The sequence below is a fragment of the Copidosoma floridanum genome, unplaced genomic scaffold, assembly GCF_036245765.1.
Source record: "Copidosoma floridanum isolate Cflo_tuat_1 unplaced genomic scaffold, Cflo_Japanese_pri ptg000009l, whole genome shotgun sequence".
Classification (NCBI taxonomy): Eukaryota; Metazoa; Arthropoda; class Insecta; order Hymenoptera; family Encyrtidae; genus Copidosoma; species Copidosoma floridanum.
In genome coordinates, this window is record NW_028321886.1 from 3,939,208 (window position 1) to 3,952,516 (window position 13,309).

Here is a 13,309-nt window from a genome sequence, read left to right on the forward strand (position 1 = left end):
ACTTTCCATCTACGTATATAAAAATATTGTGTGCAGTGGACAAATTGAACGAAGCAAAGAAAAAACAAAAGAAAGTTTTATAATAATGATCAAGTACTCGTCCTCGTCGTTGTTGTAAAGGATTATACTTACTCGTCCGAGATAGCAAACCGGTCAACTTATTTTCTTCTTCGCGATGGCCATCACCGCTCGCGAGTCGAAGCGAAGGATGATATCACCGGCCCTGACGTCACCTACTTCATGTATATATATATATGTATGTATATATATACTTGGCGATGTGGGTGTGCGCGTGTGTTTTGTCCCATAATACTCACTCTCCGGCTGCTCGGTGAATTCAGTCAAACGTGAACTGCCACCAAAGCCGAGTCGAGTCGAATTACTGTTTTTATTTTATTTTTTTAGTACTAGCACATTTTTACATTGGGTAGGTATACGTCATCATCTCTGCTTTGCTATTTTTACCTTTTTTTGTAGCCGAATTGAAGCTACATGTTATTAGTAATAATAATAACAATAATATGTATTATTCTCGTGTTGGTTGTTTTCACGCATGAAACGCATGTTGCAGATCATTTGGGAGACGTATCAGTCATAGTGCGCGAGTGTGCGAGAGAGGGCCCAGTTTTATCACAGACTGCTTATCGAGTATAGATATTATATAGGGTATGTACTTACATTTCGTTCAAAATTGATCAAATAGTCGCGATATTTCGAATTTGCGGCGACACTTATCGTCAAACATTGAATCATTGTATAAGGAATGTGTTTGAGCAATTCGCAGAAATTTGCGAGGCTAACGTCTTTCCGGACGGTGTATCGTTAATTTAGGTGTGTTTGTATATATTTGGGATACATTACAAAGTGTCGGGGTATAAACGAAGCGCGCGTCTATATCGTATGTGAAATAACCGGTGGTAGGTACGTAGGTATACCTCACTACAGTGTCCCTATTTCGAAGGAGGTCCGTGCAATTTTCAACCGATCGAGATTCAGCTTGGATCTCACCGGTATAGTAAAAACTTGAATTTACGCGTAACGCATGAGTTTGTTCGTTTGCTCCTTATTGGCATAATCTGACATTTTGAGACGTTACGTCAAGCTCGAAAATGTATATTAATCGGAACATGCAAATTTTATCTTTTTGTCGAAACGAGCAGAGTATACGAATAAACGTGACTCACGCGAGATACATCTATACGCACGTATACGAAAATACCCCGCGATTTTTTTTTTTTTTTTTTTTCTTTATGCGTTTTCAACTACGAAGTGTTTATCACGTACATAAAATTTCGTGGTGCCTTGGCGAATGAACAAGCCTAAGCGTGGATTAACTTCACCGAAACCAAGAATAAAATTATTGGAAGCAACATTTAACTTGGCGCTCGAACAAAAATAATGCCCAAGCTGTTTGGAAGATATTGGAAGCGAAAAATTGTTGTAACACTTGCTTCTTATCTCGGGCCGTTAGGCAAATACAAGGGGGAGGGGGGGAGCGGCTCTTGCGAGACATCAGCTTTTACATTTAAAACTAATTGCCACTGCACTGGTACTTGTAGTAACCCGTTTTTTTTTTTTTTTTTTTTATTTATTATACTTGCGCTGGGCGACTATACTTGTCCATCAAAAAGGGAGACGCTAGTACATGGGAAGGCCACAGTTATATATTATGTGTACCATGGGGAAATAAAAGTGGCGCCAGGATTATCGATTTTTCGTGGAGGTCACCTAGCCGCTTCGGAACTCCCGTCGTTGTTGTCTACTCCTTTATTTTCTTCATGTATGATTACTATTTTTTTTGTTTTTTTTTTTTTTTTTCCTCATCGACCATCTTTTTGTTGTGACATATACCGTTACCAATTATCTCCATCTGACACAATAACGATAACGTAGCTATACTCTCGGTATCTTTTGGAATCTCCGGAAACACGCTTGTTTTTCCCTAGAAAACTATTTTTTTGTTTCATACTCGCACCGTTTTCATTTTTTTTTTTTTTTTTTTTCAATCCTAATAAAAGTTGTAATCAACAAAATGTGATGCGTATTAATGCGTATAATCCATATGCGGCGCTAGGTTGACGCTAAGTGGCCATTTGAGCCATCGTCAACGAGAACGTCACGGTCAAGCGATTCCTAAATCTGAGCTGAATGAAAAAAAATTTGGAATTTCGAAGAAACAGAATATCGAGCGACCTGAGCAAGGAAGCAAGTCTTACCGATTTCTCACTCCTTTTCGTTTAACACACGGTTTTTTTCCCATAGGGCCCATTTAAAGTTATCACGATAACCCCGTAACTTGGCTCCCAATAGGTATAACCATACTAGACAAAGCCAGCTCGGGCCTAAAAAAACTTTAATTCTCTCTCTGCCACCCATATCACCACGGCTATTTGTATGGGTAGCATCCGTGGGCGCGGCTGATGTTTCTTCCGCTCCTGTCTTACGTATTGCGCATTATATGTTGCCCACAATTATCATTGTACGAGGTGGAAGAAGGTACGCGGAACGTGCCATTGTTGTCCAGACGACGAACTCTTGTGGGATAAGCCGCGCGTTTACAACAAAGGCGAGTGACATTTTAAAATTCGTGGCGGCGTTTTTGACGCAAAATTATAATTGCACGGGCCAGCATACGGGGAGGAGGTGGGGATGATGACGGCTCGTCAATGGCTTCGAACTGTTGGCACGCTCGTTGGACAAGTATATGTATATGTGTGTGTGTACCACCTTTCGAGGCAAAACCGGAGAAAAGAAGGCCGGAGGAGAAGTTATTTTTATTTCCGTAGCGCGTACTCGCTCAATATATGTGGGTCAGTCGAAAGAAAAAGAGAGACGGCTCGCCTTCCTTCTCCACCATCACCGCGCGCGGCCTTGTGCTCTTTTGGTGCACCTTATGGTACACTTACATGGTGCAGCGCTCGGGTCTCTCTCTCTTTTAGGTTTGACGTTCTTGTCGCTCTTGTTTTCCTCGTTTTTTGGATTCAACGGGTAGACCAGAGTCTGTTTGTTGGGTTTTTATTTTTACCGAGCCAACAATCCGTTTTTCTGCCACGCGATGCGGGTTTCGCGTCTCAGGGGCCATTTTATCGTTTGGCCGTGAATTAACGAGGCAGTCATTTTTAATCGTAAGTATTAATTCAATGGTTATTTTGTATGTTTTTCAGAAAACAGTGAGCAAAGATGTCTCACTCGGTGACCATTCAAACCCGCACTGTCACGACCGGCAGCCCCTCGTCCATCAACGTGGGCTTTTGCAAGAGCTGGGCGGGCCTCTTGAAAATCGCACAAGTGGTTCGTATACCCCTGACAACATATTCACCTTTTTTTTTTTTTTTTCCTCACTTTTAATAACATCCACACACAACTTTTATTACGTTGCTTCGAAATCAGTTTGACTTGCAGTCGAGTACCGATTTTGCACCAACGATATCGTTACCGATCGCACAAACGCAGGTCTTGGACGCGGTCATATACTTTTGGCCGTTCATCAATATTATAAAATACATTACATCACGCGCACGCACTGCCATTCATTGATTCGTTTCATTCATACCTAATAGCTGTAGTTTTGCAATCCATCCAAACTTAAAAAAAAAAATCGGTTCTTTTCTTTCTCTCGTTACGTTACAATCAACTTGAAAAAAGTAGTGCTCCAAGGAATATCTTTTTTTCGGCCTTTGGGAAAAAATATCAATGCTGCAACGTAAACGCGACGATCTTGAAAATGAAATATTCGGTGACGGTGAAAAATGTAACGCCATCAGCCAAAAGCTACACTGGCTCGTCTATAACTCGTCGAATTTTCTTCCAAGAAGCTTTGCCCGAGCGCTCAAATTCGTGTGAAAATTTAACTTCCTCTCTCTCTCTCTCTCTCCGTATATACGTTATATATATGACGATAACTCGAGCCTCATCTTTATTTTCGTACGCGAATCATCGTCACGCCACCCTCTCATCATGACCATTTTTTTCTTCTATTTTATCGGCTGTCACTTTTATTTATATTGATAAACTCGAATTCCTCGTGCGGTTGCGCTGTACATTTTATTGCGGCTTGATAAACATTTTTTTTTAATTTTTATTTCATAGTGAAGTAACCATTGCGCTGCTTCAATGATGAGTCATCCAAAACACGATTTTTATGTTCCCAAGATTATAACGATACAAAAATAAACCATTAGGCCGAATAAATTTATCCGTCAAAATATACGAAAAAAAAAAAAAAAAAAAAAAAAAAAAAAAAAAAACAGATACGAAATATTCAGTAATACTGTACGAGGTACGATATCACGAATTAAAAATGAACAATTTCCGTGTAGCATAATTAACTCGATATAAAAAAATAATCAAATTTTTACAAAGCGTTAAACAAAATTAGTCTCGACAACGATTTGTTTTCCGCAAATTGTTGTAAGAAGTAAACAAACCATACATATATTATGTTTACGTCCAGAGAGCGAGGTACACAAAATACATAATAGCTACAATATGTAATCAGACGGCCGATCGGTGTATTCAGGAATGTCGCGCGTCAGAGCCTTGATCGTGCCATTTTCGGACGCGAGAACAAGGCGAGTGAGAAGTCGAGCGACGAATTAATTGACGAAAATATTGCGATGGATGGTAACGGAGAATCATAAATAATGCACACTTAAGATGCAGAACGACAACGATACGTGTCCCCCTTTGTTTGTACGCGCCTATGCTAAAACCCAAACTCAACGACAGGCCTTGAAAGTGTCACTTTTGCAGTGGTTTTTCGAAATTAAATCGCAATTAGTCAGTCGGTTGAAAAAAAAAAAAAAAAGTGATAAAAAAACTGTCAACCGAACAGTTTTATGTAACAAACAGGTACAAATAAACGATAAAACACACATCACATGACTCCCAGAATGGCACATTTACCTTTTTCTTCGCTGAAGACGGCGCTCGCCTGTATTTAAAACTTTAGCGAATGCTATTAATGCTTTATTTGTGAAAAAATTCAAAGCCAACACAAACACAACAAAAGTCCGGCAAGTACATCCACGTATATTAAAGTATTCCACTCAATTGACGGCAAATGATCTTACGCGCAACAGTTGTAACGTAGGGAGTGGCTTTAATAGCCAGTAAAGGTATATTTCATAAAATACTTTAGTGCACGTAATGAATATCTTACTTGCTGGGCTTTCATCCCGCAGTGACGAGAATTTGCAAACAGATACAACAAATAAAATAAAAAAAAAAAAAAATTGATAACGTGACCATTCAGATACTGGGCATCATCTCCGTGGTCATCGTATTTTACGCTATTAACAATACATACAACGGCCACAGCACCTTCGAGAATCTGTTTTTCCTGCTGGTCGCCACGTCGTTCATGATGACTTCGCTGATACTAGTTCTCAGCAGTTTATGCTCCTTCACCACAGAATCCATCATCACGAAAACTATTTTTGTGAGTACACTCGTGTTTCATTGGATTAAAAAAATTGTTACCATTATGTGCGTAAATTGAAAAAATAAAAAAATAAATAAAATTGCCGTCGTGATCGGTGTTAATGTATATGCGAATGAAAAAAAAAAAAAAAAAAAAAAAAAAAAAAATGGTTTTTCGAACAGGAACTACTGTACCATGCGTTGGGATTCGCCCTCCTCCTGGCAGCCTCTGTGACGCTTTTAACCAGGTCCAGAAGGTATTATAATGCTGAAAAAATGGAACTTACCGCATCCGTGAGTGACCCTCATCTCTCTTTCTTTGCTCCCTCTATATAAATACTTTGGCATTGAAAAAAACCATATCTCCCTTTTCACCTTATTTTGCAGATTCTCAGCATCATAAACTCGATCTTGTACTTCATCACCACCATATTCGCTCTTCGTACTTCTCGGGCCATCTAAACGAATTACGCCAAAATCGAAACACACGTCCAGCGATCAATGTGCATTGAGCAAATATCGAGGAGCATGCAGCTGTTGTGCTTTATTTCATAGTCATTATGCATATATACGGACTTTTTTTTTTATGTGCTTATGATGTATAATGCCGTACATGTATAGACGATGTGTACCCGATTATTGACTACATTTTGAACTGTTTCGAAGCAAAAGCGATGTTGTGATGTGTGTCGCTTTGTTTGTTTTTTTTTTTTTTTACTATTTTTATCCTCGTACTTATTGCAAACTTACACGTTTCAAAACAACTTTATACTGTCTGCTTTTTTCCAAATCTATGTGTAAACAATTGTAAATGTGCAAATTTATTGTAATGTTTTCGAACCAGCTCCTTCGAGTTGGAGTGTGTATTTAAAATTGTTTTGATATATATTTACAACCACAAGCGATGGCTTCGGGGGCATTTAAAGTTAAATGTGCTATAAGATTGTAGCAGTCACTAAAAAATCCAAATCTAAAATTTGATTCTATCCAAGTCCACATTACATCGTTTCCAAGTTTCATAAATTTCATGTATCAGTTGCGTGCGTGAAATCAAATAAATCGCTCAAAAACGAAGGTCAAATTTACGGTTGAACAAAAGAATAGTGCCACGTGACAAAAAATAATGTCCAAGCTTGTTATCTTTCAAATTTTTATTTTTCACGTACCGTTGAAAGCTTTAAGCTGCATACGCGTGAAAGTATATAGTTAAACATTATATATATTGTAGATGGTATGCGCACAATTTTTAACTGCCGATTGCAATAGCAGAGCATTTAATTTATTCAGACTATACAATTTTTGGGTACTTGTGTCACACATACAGTTAACTCAGAGCCAATAGTTTACTTACGTTTCATTACTGTCTCTCACCGATGCACATTGTTGAATTTTTATTAACGAATTTTGTTACTAACATTAAGCTCTTATTTTATTACAAAGCTACTGTAAGTTAAAAAAAAAAAAAAAAAAAATTATAACGTGCATTTTTATAACTTTTTCGAATTTATATTCTGGACAATTGCGACGTGACGAAGGAAAAAAACAAAAATTTTTTAGGTCAATTTCATGTAATTTGTAAAATAATACAATGCTCTTGATGTAAGAAATTGTTTTCCCGTTGCAATTTTGAAGCACACAATAAATTATACGCTCTTTTTTGATGAATTGAATTAATTATTAATGCATTTATTTAATCATCCAAATATATATTTTCAACACGTATGGACAAATGTATTGAAAAAAAAAAAAAAAAAAAAAAACCAAATCTGATCAATGCAGGTTGTTGGGCTCGTAGTAGTTCTACTCGTGTTGTACGGCAGGAGTGAGAAGTGGATAAACAATTTTGATATATTCCTGATGCTCGTGGCATTTGCATTCATGCTGGGCACTGCCATCTTTATAATCAGTTATTTTTTCTCGCCCGTATCCGAGCCCATTATAGGAAAGACAAATTACGTGAGTGATTTTATTTAAACTCGATTAGTTAACTGTTAAGTAATACACAAAACAAGTTTTATTTATTAATGAAATCGCCCCACAGGATATCATTTACAACGGCTCTGCTGTGCTGCTGTTGTTGATCGGCTCCATCGTCAGTCTCTCCGAAAGCAATCCCAAAAATTCCGTTACTTTACTATTGGCCGGAGTAAGTATATATATAATACTCCCTAAATTCTCATAAGCCCAAAATATTCTACGAAAAATTACAAAAATGTGTTTATGATGTTTTTCAGGTTTTTGGACTTATAATGGCTCTTTTGTACGCTGCGAGCCTTGGTTTTCTCATCCGTAGAAAAATTTAAAATCAACAGAGTACAAACGAAACGCTATTTTTCTAAAGAATTTTTAAAGTAATTTTTACCGTGTTCAATTTTTTTTTTTTTTTTTTTTTTTTTTATGATAGTTAAGGAAAATATTTTTTTACAAAAAACAAAAAAAAAAAACAAAAAAACTTTTCATCGCCTCTGCTAACCCCTGCCGATGAGCAACCCGACGAACCAACAGCAACGAAGAATCATCCATCTTCTGGAGTACCCATGCACACTTAATCATTTATCGATGATTATATTAAAATAATAAAAATGTTGAAATGATAAAGATGAATTTTTTCAAGTATATCCATTGTTGCTTATCTATGACCAATATCTATCGAAAATGACCATCAATTTAATTCCATCGTCCCTAAAATGAAGAAATCAGCTTAGTCCCGACGCGCCGTTTCACTGACTTGCGTTTTTGTTTGCTTCGCCCAAACTTGCGAAATCTGCTTTTTGACGAAAAAAAAAAAAAAAAAAAAAAAAAAAAAAAAAAAAAAAAAAAAATACGCATCGCAAACGAAAGTATATATGCAATCTTATCTACTTTGATGAAACAAGGAAGGAAAGATACTGGCCTATATTTCATTATGTAAACTCGGGGGGCTCTCGGAGTAATGAGCCCGTGGCCTATCGAGAGTCACTCGCGTGTACGTATGCCATAGTGTGGCTGCAGCGAAAACATATATATGGAATCATTGTATAAGTTACTGTTCGGCTGGTCCGCGGCAATAGCCATCGGCGTTTACATATATTTCAAGTTCATGGTGTACGATTATTGGAGCCGAAACGGAGTGCCGTACGTCAAAGGGGCCATTCCGTTCATCGGTAACATTCCCATCTCCTACTTCCAGGGCAAAATATCTCACGGTCGGTTCGATTATACATGATTAATTATCAAAGAAAGAAAGAAAGAAAGAAAGAAAGAAAGAAAAGATGTACGTATTTTTAAGCAGGGGAGATAATAAAGGCAAGTTACCACAAAATGAGGGAGCACCGGGTTTTCGGGCTTCATCTGTTCAACGAGCCGTTGATCGTGATAAACGACCCGGAGCTCGTCAAACTCGTGCTGATCAAGAATTACCGAGCTTCCGCGACCGGGGCAGCTACAACAACGAGCACAAGGACCCCCTGTCGGCCAATCTCGCGCGGCTCTGCGGCGACAAGTGGCGGAGCCTCAGGACAAAGCTGTCCCCGGCCTTCACCTCCGGCAAGCTCAAGCAAATGTACCCTCTCCTCGAGGAAATCATCCGCGAGCTCGTTCGAGCCGTCGACGACTCCCTCTCGACTTCGGACCTCGTCGGCATGAAGGACCTGGTGTCGAAGTCTGTTGACCCCCTACCTCCCTCCACTTGCGTATACCCCCCCCCCCCTCCCACTTGATTTCACTCACGCCCTTGTGCGAACAAACAGGTTCACCATAGACTGCATCTCGTCGATCGCCTTTGGGTTGAATTGCAACAGTTTGGGCAGGGGCGAGGATGAGCAGGAGGTGTACAGGCACGGCAAGATGAGTAACGAGTTTGGCAAGATGTTCGTCCTGTTGACGTTATACGTGCCGAGTTTGGTCAAGTTTTGCCCGGTGCCGGCCAAGAGGAAGGAGGTCCACGCGTTTTTCCTCCAATTGTTCAATAAAATGGTGGCGCGCCGGAGAACCGAAAATCTCGCGAGGAAGGACGTTCTCGACATGCTCGTGCAACTCATGGACCAAGGTCGGATCGAGCTGGACGACGAGGAATCTTTTTTTTTTTTTTTTTTTTTTTTTTTTTTTTTTTTTTTTTTTTTTTTTTTTTTAATGTAAATGGAAAGCGTATTTTATTCACGGAAATAAACAAAAAGCCAGCGTCTTTTAAACGAAACTCATTTGATCGGCAAGTGATGCTGGGTGATTTTTTGTCTTTCCCGTATGGATCTTTCACTCTTTGACCCCATAACTTATTGCTTCTTACCATATGCATCTTTGAGAAAAAGAAAAGAAAAAGAAAAAAAATGTTTAGCAAGCGAGGAAAAAATGTCGACGGTGGAGGCGGTCGCGCAGGCCGTGTTGTTCTTCGCCGCGGGCCAAGAGACGACGTCCTCGGCAATATGCTGCTGCTGCTTGCACGAGTTGGCCCTCGAGCCCGAGATCCAGGCGAAGCTCCAGGAGGAGATAGACGAGGCCTTCGACGACCCCGAGGGTCTCACTTACAAAAAACTCACCGAGCTCGAGTACCTCGACATGGTGCTCTGCGGTAGGTCGATTTTCTCACCACCCCTACTCTTTGTTCCAATGACCCATGAGACATATATATGCTCGTGCAGAAACGCTGAGGAAGCAGCCGGGCGCTGCGGTACTGAACCGCGTCTGCGCCGAGGACTTTGTCATACCGGGCTCGAACTACCGCGTGCCCCGAGGCATGATGCTCGTCGTACCGATCAACGGGCTGCACTCGGACCCCAACCACTACCCGGATCCCGAGAAATTCGATCCCACCCGCTTCACCCCCGAGAACACGGCCAAGCGGCACAACTTTACTTACCTGCCCTTTGGTGAGGGACCCAGGATATGCATCGGTATGGTATATGATGATAAAAATAAAAAGCTGCCGTGGCCCATCGCCCCTACAGCTAATCTTTCATTTGTGTACACAGGCAAGCGACTCGGGATCCTCAAGCTAAAGATCGCGCTGTGCTACCTACTTCGGGAGTTCAGGTTCTCGCCGAGCAAGTACACGCGGACCCCCTTGACGTACATGAACAATTTTTTCATCCAAGTGCCGTCCGGAGGTGTTTACTTGAAAGTCGAGAGAAGACGTCACCGCTGATGCACCCGTATCATCATATCATATACATGTAACATATATGTGCTAAATTATTGAATTTGAATAAAACCCAAGGAAAATGACCAATCTTGTAGCGATACATCATCATGAGAAGATCGGCTCCATCCCAAGTGTCAAGTCACACCCACGTAATGTAATGATCTCTGTACGCGCGACTCTCGGCCCTATTGTATATTTTTGTCCCTCCGAAAACATCGTTTCCCCGGCATCCGGAGCTAGTCGGAAGCTGTTAGTGCCCCCCCCCCCTCGCCCCGAGTGCGAGCTTGCGCCGGAAAAAGCTCGCGGAGGCGCTAAATCTCTTCCTGCGTCGTGTAAGGGAAGGGAGCGGTGTAAAAACGCGACACGACCGAGAGAGCTAAAGGAAAACAGGGGGAGGGAGGGAGGAAAAAAAAAAGGAACGAAGGTGAGGAGCGCGCGCCCGAAATAGGCCCGGCGGCGAGACGGTGTCGACGACTGAGACGCCGGGGAGTATACGCGAGGTATGCGGGGGGTGCAACGACACGCGACTCTCGCGACAATCTATATGCATCCGCGGCTAAAGGCCATCCCTTTGGGACGACCGTGGAGGCTCATCGTTAGTCTTACCGGTTGACTCGGGGTCGGTGCATCGCCTCCGTACGTACCGATCATTCGACTCGCGACATCACGTGGCTCGAGGTTGTTTTATTTTTATTTTTTATTTTTTCTTTTCTTCGGAAATCGGTTCGATCACGATGGTAAAGATCGGTAGCGGCGGTGGTCATCGCACCGGTCCGGTGGTGAGGATTCAAGCTCCGATGCCGACGGCCCACGGCAACGGTGGCTTCGAGTGCTGCTTCGTGCGCTTCTGCACGTGCGTCCACGTCGAGTTTATCAAAAGCCTGCCCGGCGTTTTCAAGGGCCTCGAAACAGTGAGTGTGGCCGCGACATGACGTGCAAATTGTCATACTCATTCATTTTTTTGGGTTTTTTTGGTTTTTTTTGGCGCAGCTGATGAGCGGTATGATCCAGAGTTTGCTGATAAACTACGGGCTGAGGTACAGCGCGACGATCGGCACGGCATTCGAGGGCTCCCTGACCACATCGTCGGCCTGTTTCTTCACCTCGGCGATGCTCCTCGTCTGTTACATCGTCTCCGAAAAATCGTACAGGCTGATCCGCGCCTCCCTGTTTGTAAGCATCACCGCCCGATGAGTAAAAAAAAAAAAAAAAACAACAAAAATATATCGGGAGTACAAAAAGCAACGACTGATCTTTCGCTTTTCCCAGGAAATGATGTTCAACGCGCTGGCCTGCTTCCTCTATCTTACCTCCGCGGCTTACCTCGCCATCGCCACGAAGCTCTTTCTCTGGCCGATCTACTCTTTCACCGCGGGCTTCGACGTTTACCCGGCCATGACTGCCGCCTACGTGAGTACAATTTATTATCGTATACACGGACATATCATGCCCATCCGGTGCGAATACTTTTTTTCAATTTTCCCGAAATTCATAAAGCCCCTGTATACTAAGGTTCCTTGCTACTTGTAGTGCACAAAATCGCGTCGTTGTTATCTCGAGTATAATAAAAAAAAAGAAAAAAAAAATACATCCGTGAAAATGTGTGGGTACACTTTGGTACAAAAATCATCATCCTCAGTGGGCAAATTCTTTGTCACCCCGAGAAATTTCATTTACATGATGTATACATATCCGCTGATGCATCCGTACAATTTTTCCTTCATTAATACATAAGATGTATATGCTTGCTCGTATTTCCAGACGCTGAGCTGTGCCGCTGGGCTTTTGCACGGCGTGGACGCTTACTACTGCCTCAGCGAGTTCAGGGGACAAAGATAACGAAATCTCGACAAAGCCGTGCATCCATCCGGTACATTGTATTTTTGTTCCTCCTATCGTTCGTGGCCACACGCGTGTATATATATATATTATCATGCAGCGCAAAACTTATCGCGCGATGAGCTGGACTTTATTTCAAAGAGTCGCGCTCTCGTGGGGCGCTTAGGTAGGATAACTTTATATACATTTTTACGCGCTCCAGGAGGAGAAGAGGACAAAAGCTTTGTTCCGCGCCCAACTCTTTTGTACGATACTTGCACTTTTTTTAATGGTAAAAGGTCATTTTTTTTTTTTTTTTTTTTTTTTTTAATCAGTTTTCATATCATTGCATTAGTACATATTTGTGGGGAAAAGAAAAAAAAAAAAAACTACAATCAAATACTTGAATCTCGAAAATTCAAGTCAACGATTAGATAGTGTATAATTATATGGGTCGAATGTAGAGAGGAAGAGGGAGCAAAGTAGCGCTCAAAGCTAACCGGAAATTGATAGTCCGCCGTGGCTATACTTACTTACTTACGGCTCGCGTCGTCTCGTCCAAGTGCGTGTTTCATTGAACTATATACTTATATGTATATTTATACATACCTGTAAGATGCACGCGCGTAATGTACTTACGCTATACGTCTGATAGACTGGAAAAGCAAATTGTTCCTAAAAAAAAAAAAATATACATAGTATACTATCATGTAAGCATAGGTAAGGTATGGGAATAATAAGGTACCGACTGTACAATGATTTTGTAAATACACCGTTGTTTTTTTAGTCCAATAAAGGATTTATGCAAAGTTATCCTGTTATATTATCCTGTTATTTGTTCATTTGGTGCGATATATATATATACCTGAATCGAATATTGAAATGAAGAAAAAAACGAAACAATTTTCATTTTGGTATTAATCGTTGCGGCGTCCGCGGTGCCGACAAGTTGTA

The 13,309-nt window shown here is 41.1% G+C and overlaps 3 protein-coding genes across 5 annotated transcripts; all 3 read left to right on the plus strand.

The window, feature by feature from the left end:
* The first annotated feature begins 335 nt into the window (after positions 1-335).
* LOC106643231 (uncharacterized) lies at positions 336-7,790 on the plus strand. 3 transcript variants are annotated; one of them, XM_014358274.2, is made up of 6 exons: positions 336-427; positions 572-666; positions 3,165-3,291; positions 7,201-7,377; positions 7,463-7,567; positions 7,656-7,790. In XM_014358274.2, the coding sequence occupies exons 3-6, from the start codon at positions 3,181-3,183 to the stop codon at positions 7,722-7,724; spliced, it is 462 nt and encodes a 153-aa protein (XP_014213760.2). In that variant the 5' UTR covers positions 336-427; positions 572-666; positions 3,165-3,180; the 3' UTR covers positions 7,725-7,790. The 3 variants fall into 3 exon arrangements, with proteins under 3 accessions (XP_014213760.2, XP_014213758.1, XP_014213759.1); XM_014358272.2 differs by lacking the exons at positions 7,201-7,377; positions 7,463-7,567; positions 7,656-7,790 and adding exons at positions 5,255-5,440; positions 5,605-5,715; positions 5,809-7,086; XM_014358273.2 differs by lacking the exons at positions 572-666; positions 7,201-7,377; positions 7,463-7,567; positions 7,656-7,790 and adding exons at positions 5,255-5,440; positions 5,605-5,715; positions 5,809-7,086 and having other exon boundaries at positions 342-427.
* A 635-nt stretch (positions 7,791-8,425) lies between these two features.
* On the plus strand, positions 8,426-10,540 carry LOC106643216 (MARVEL domain-containing protein sing). The gene is given in 7 exon segments (XM_089589737.1): positions 8,426-8,606; positions 8,693-8,818; positions 8,821-9,061; positions 9,150-9,475; positions 9,734-9,967; positions 10,038-10,289; positions 10,368-10,540. Coding segments are annotated over 7 exon segments (1,533 nt in total).
* Positions 10,541-11,262: 722 nt separating this feature from the next.
* On the plus strand, positions 11,263-12,460 carry sing (MARVEL domain-containing protein sing). Its single transcript, XM_089589684.1, has 4 exons — positions 11,263-11,448; positions 11,528-11,710; positions 11,807-11,947; positions 12,299-12,460. Exons 1-4 carry the CDS (start codon positions 11,272-11,274, stop codon positions 12,374-12,376), a joined length of 579 nt encoding a protein of 192 aa, XP_089445810.1. The 5' UTR covers positions 11,263-11,271; the 3' UTR covers positions 12,377-12,460.
* The last annotated feature ends 849 nt before the right edge of the window (positions 12,461-13,309 follow it).

What these genes read in the sequence shown, in the direction of transcription:
- LOC106643231 (XM_014358272.2), top strand. Translation starts at nt 3,181, where the DNA reads ATGTCTCACTCGGTGACCATTCAAACCCGCACTGTCACGACCGGCAGC. An exon ending in TCTTGAAAATCGCACAAGTG is followed by an intron (nt 3,292 to 5,254) that starts GTTCGTATACCC and finishes GTGACCATTCAG; the next exon opens with ATACTGGGCATCATCTCCGT. An exon ending in TCATCACGAAAACTATTTTT is followed by an intron (nt 5,441 to 5,604) that starts GTGAGTACACTC and finishes TTTTTCGAACAG; the next exon opens with GAACTACTGTACCATGCGTT.
- sing (XM_089589684.1), top strand. Translation starts at nt 11,272, where the DNA reads ATGGTAAAGATCGGTAGCGGCGGTGGTCATCGCACCGGTCCGGTGGTG. An exon ending in TTTTCAAGGGCCTCGAAACA is followed by an intron (nt 11,449 to 11,527) that starts GTGAGTGTGGCC and finishes TTTTTGGCGCAG; the next exon opens with CTGATGAGCGGTATGATCCA. An exon ending in CGGCCATGACTGCCGCCTAC is followed by an intron (nt 11,948 to 12,298) that starts GTGAGTACAATT and finishes TCGTATTTCCAG; the next exon opens with ACGCTGAGCTGTGCCGCTGG.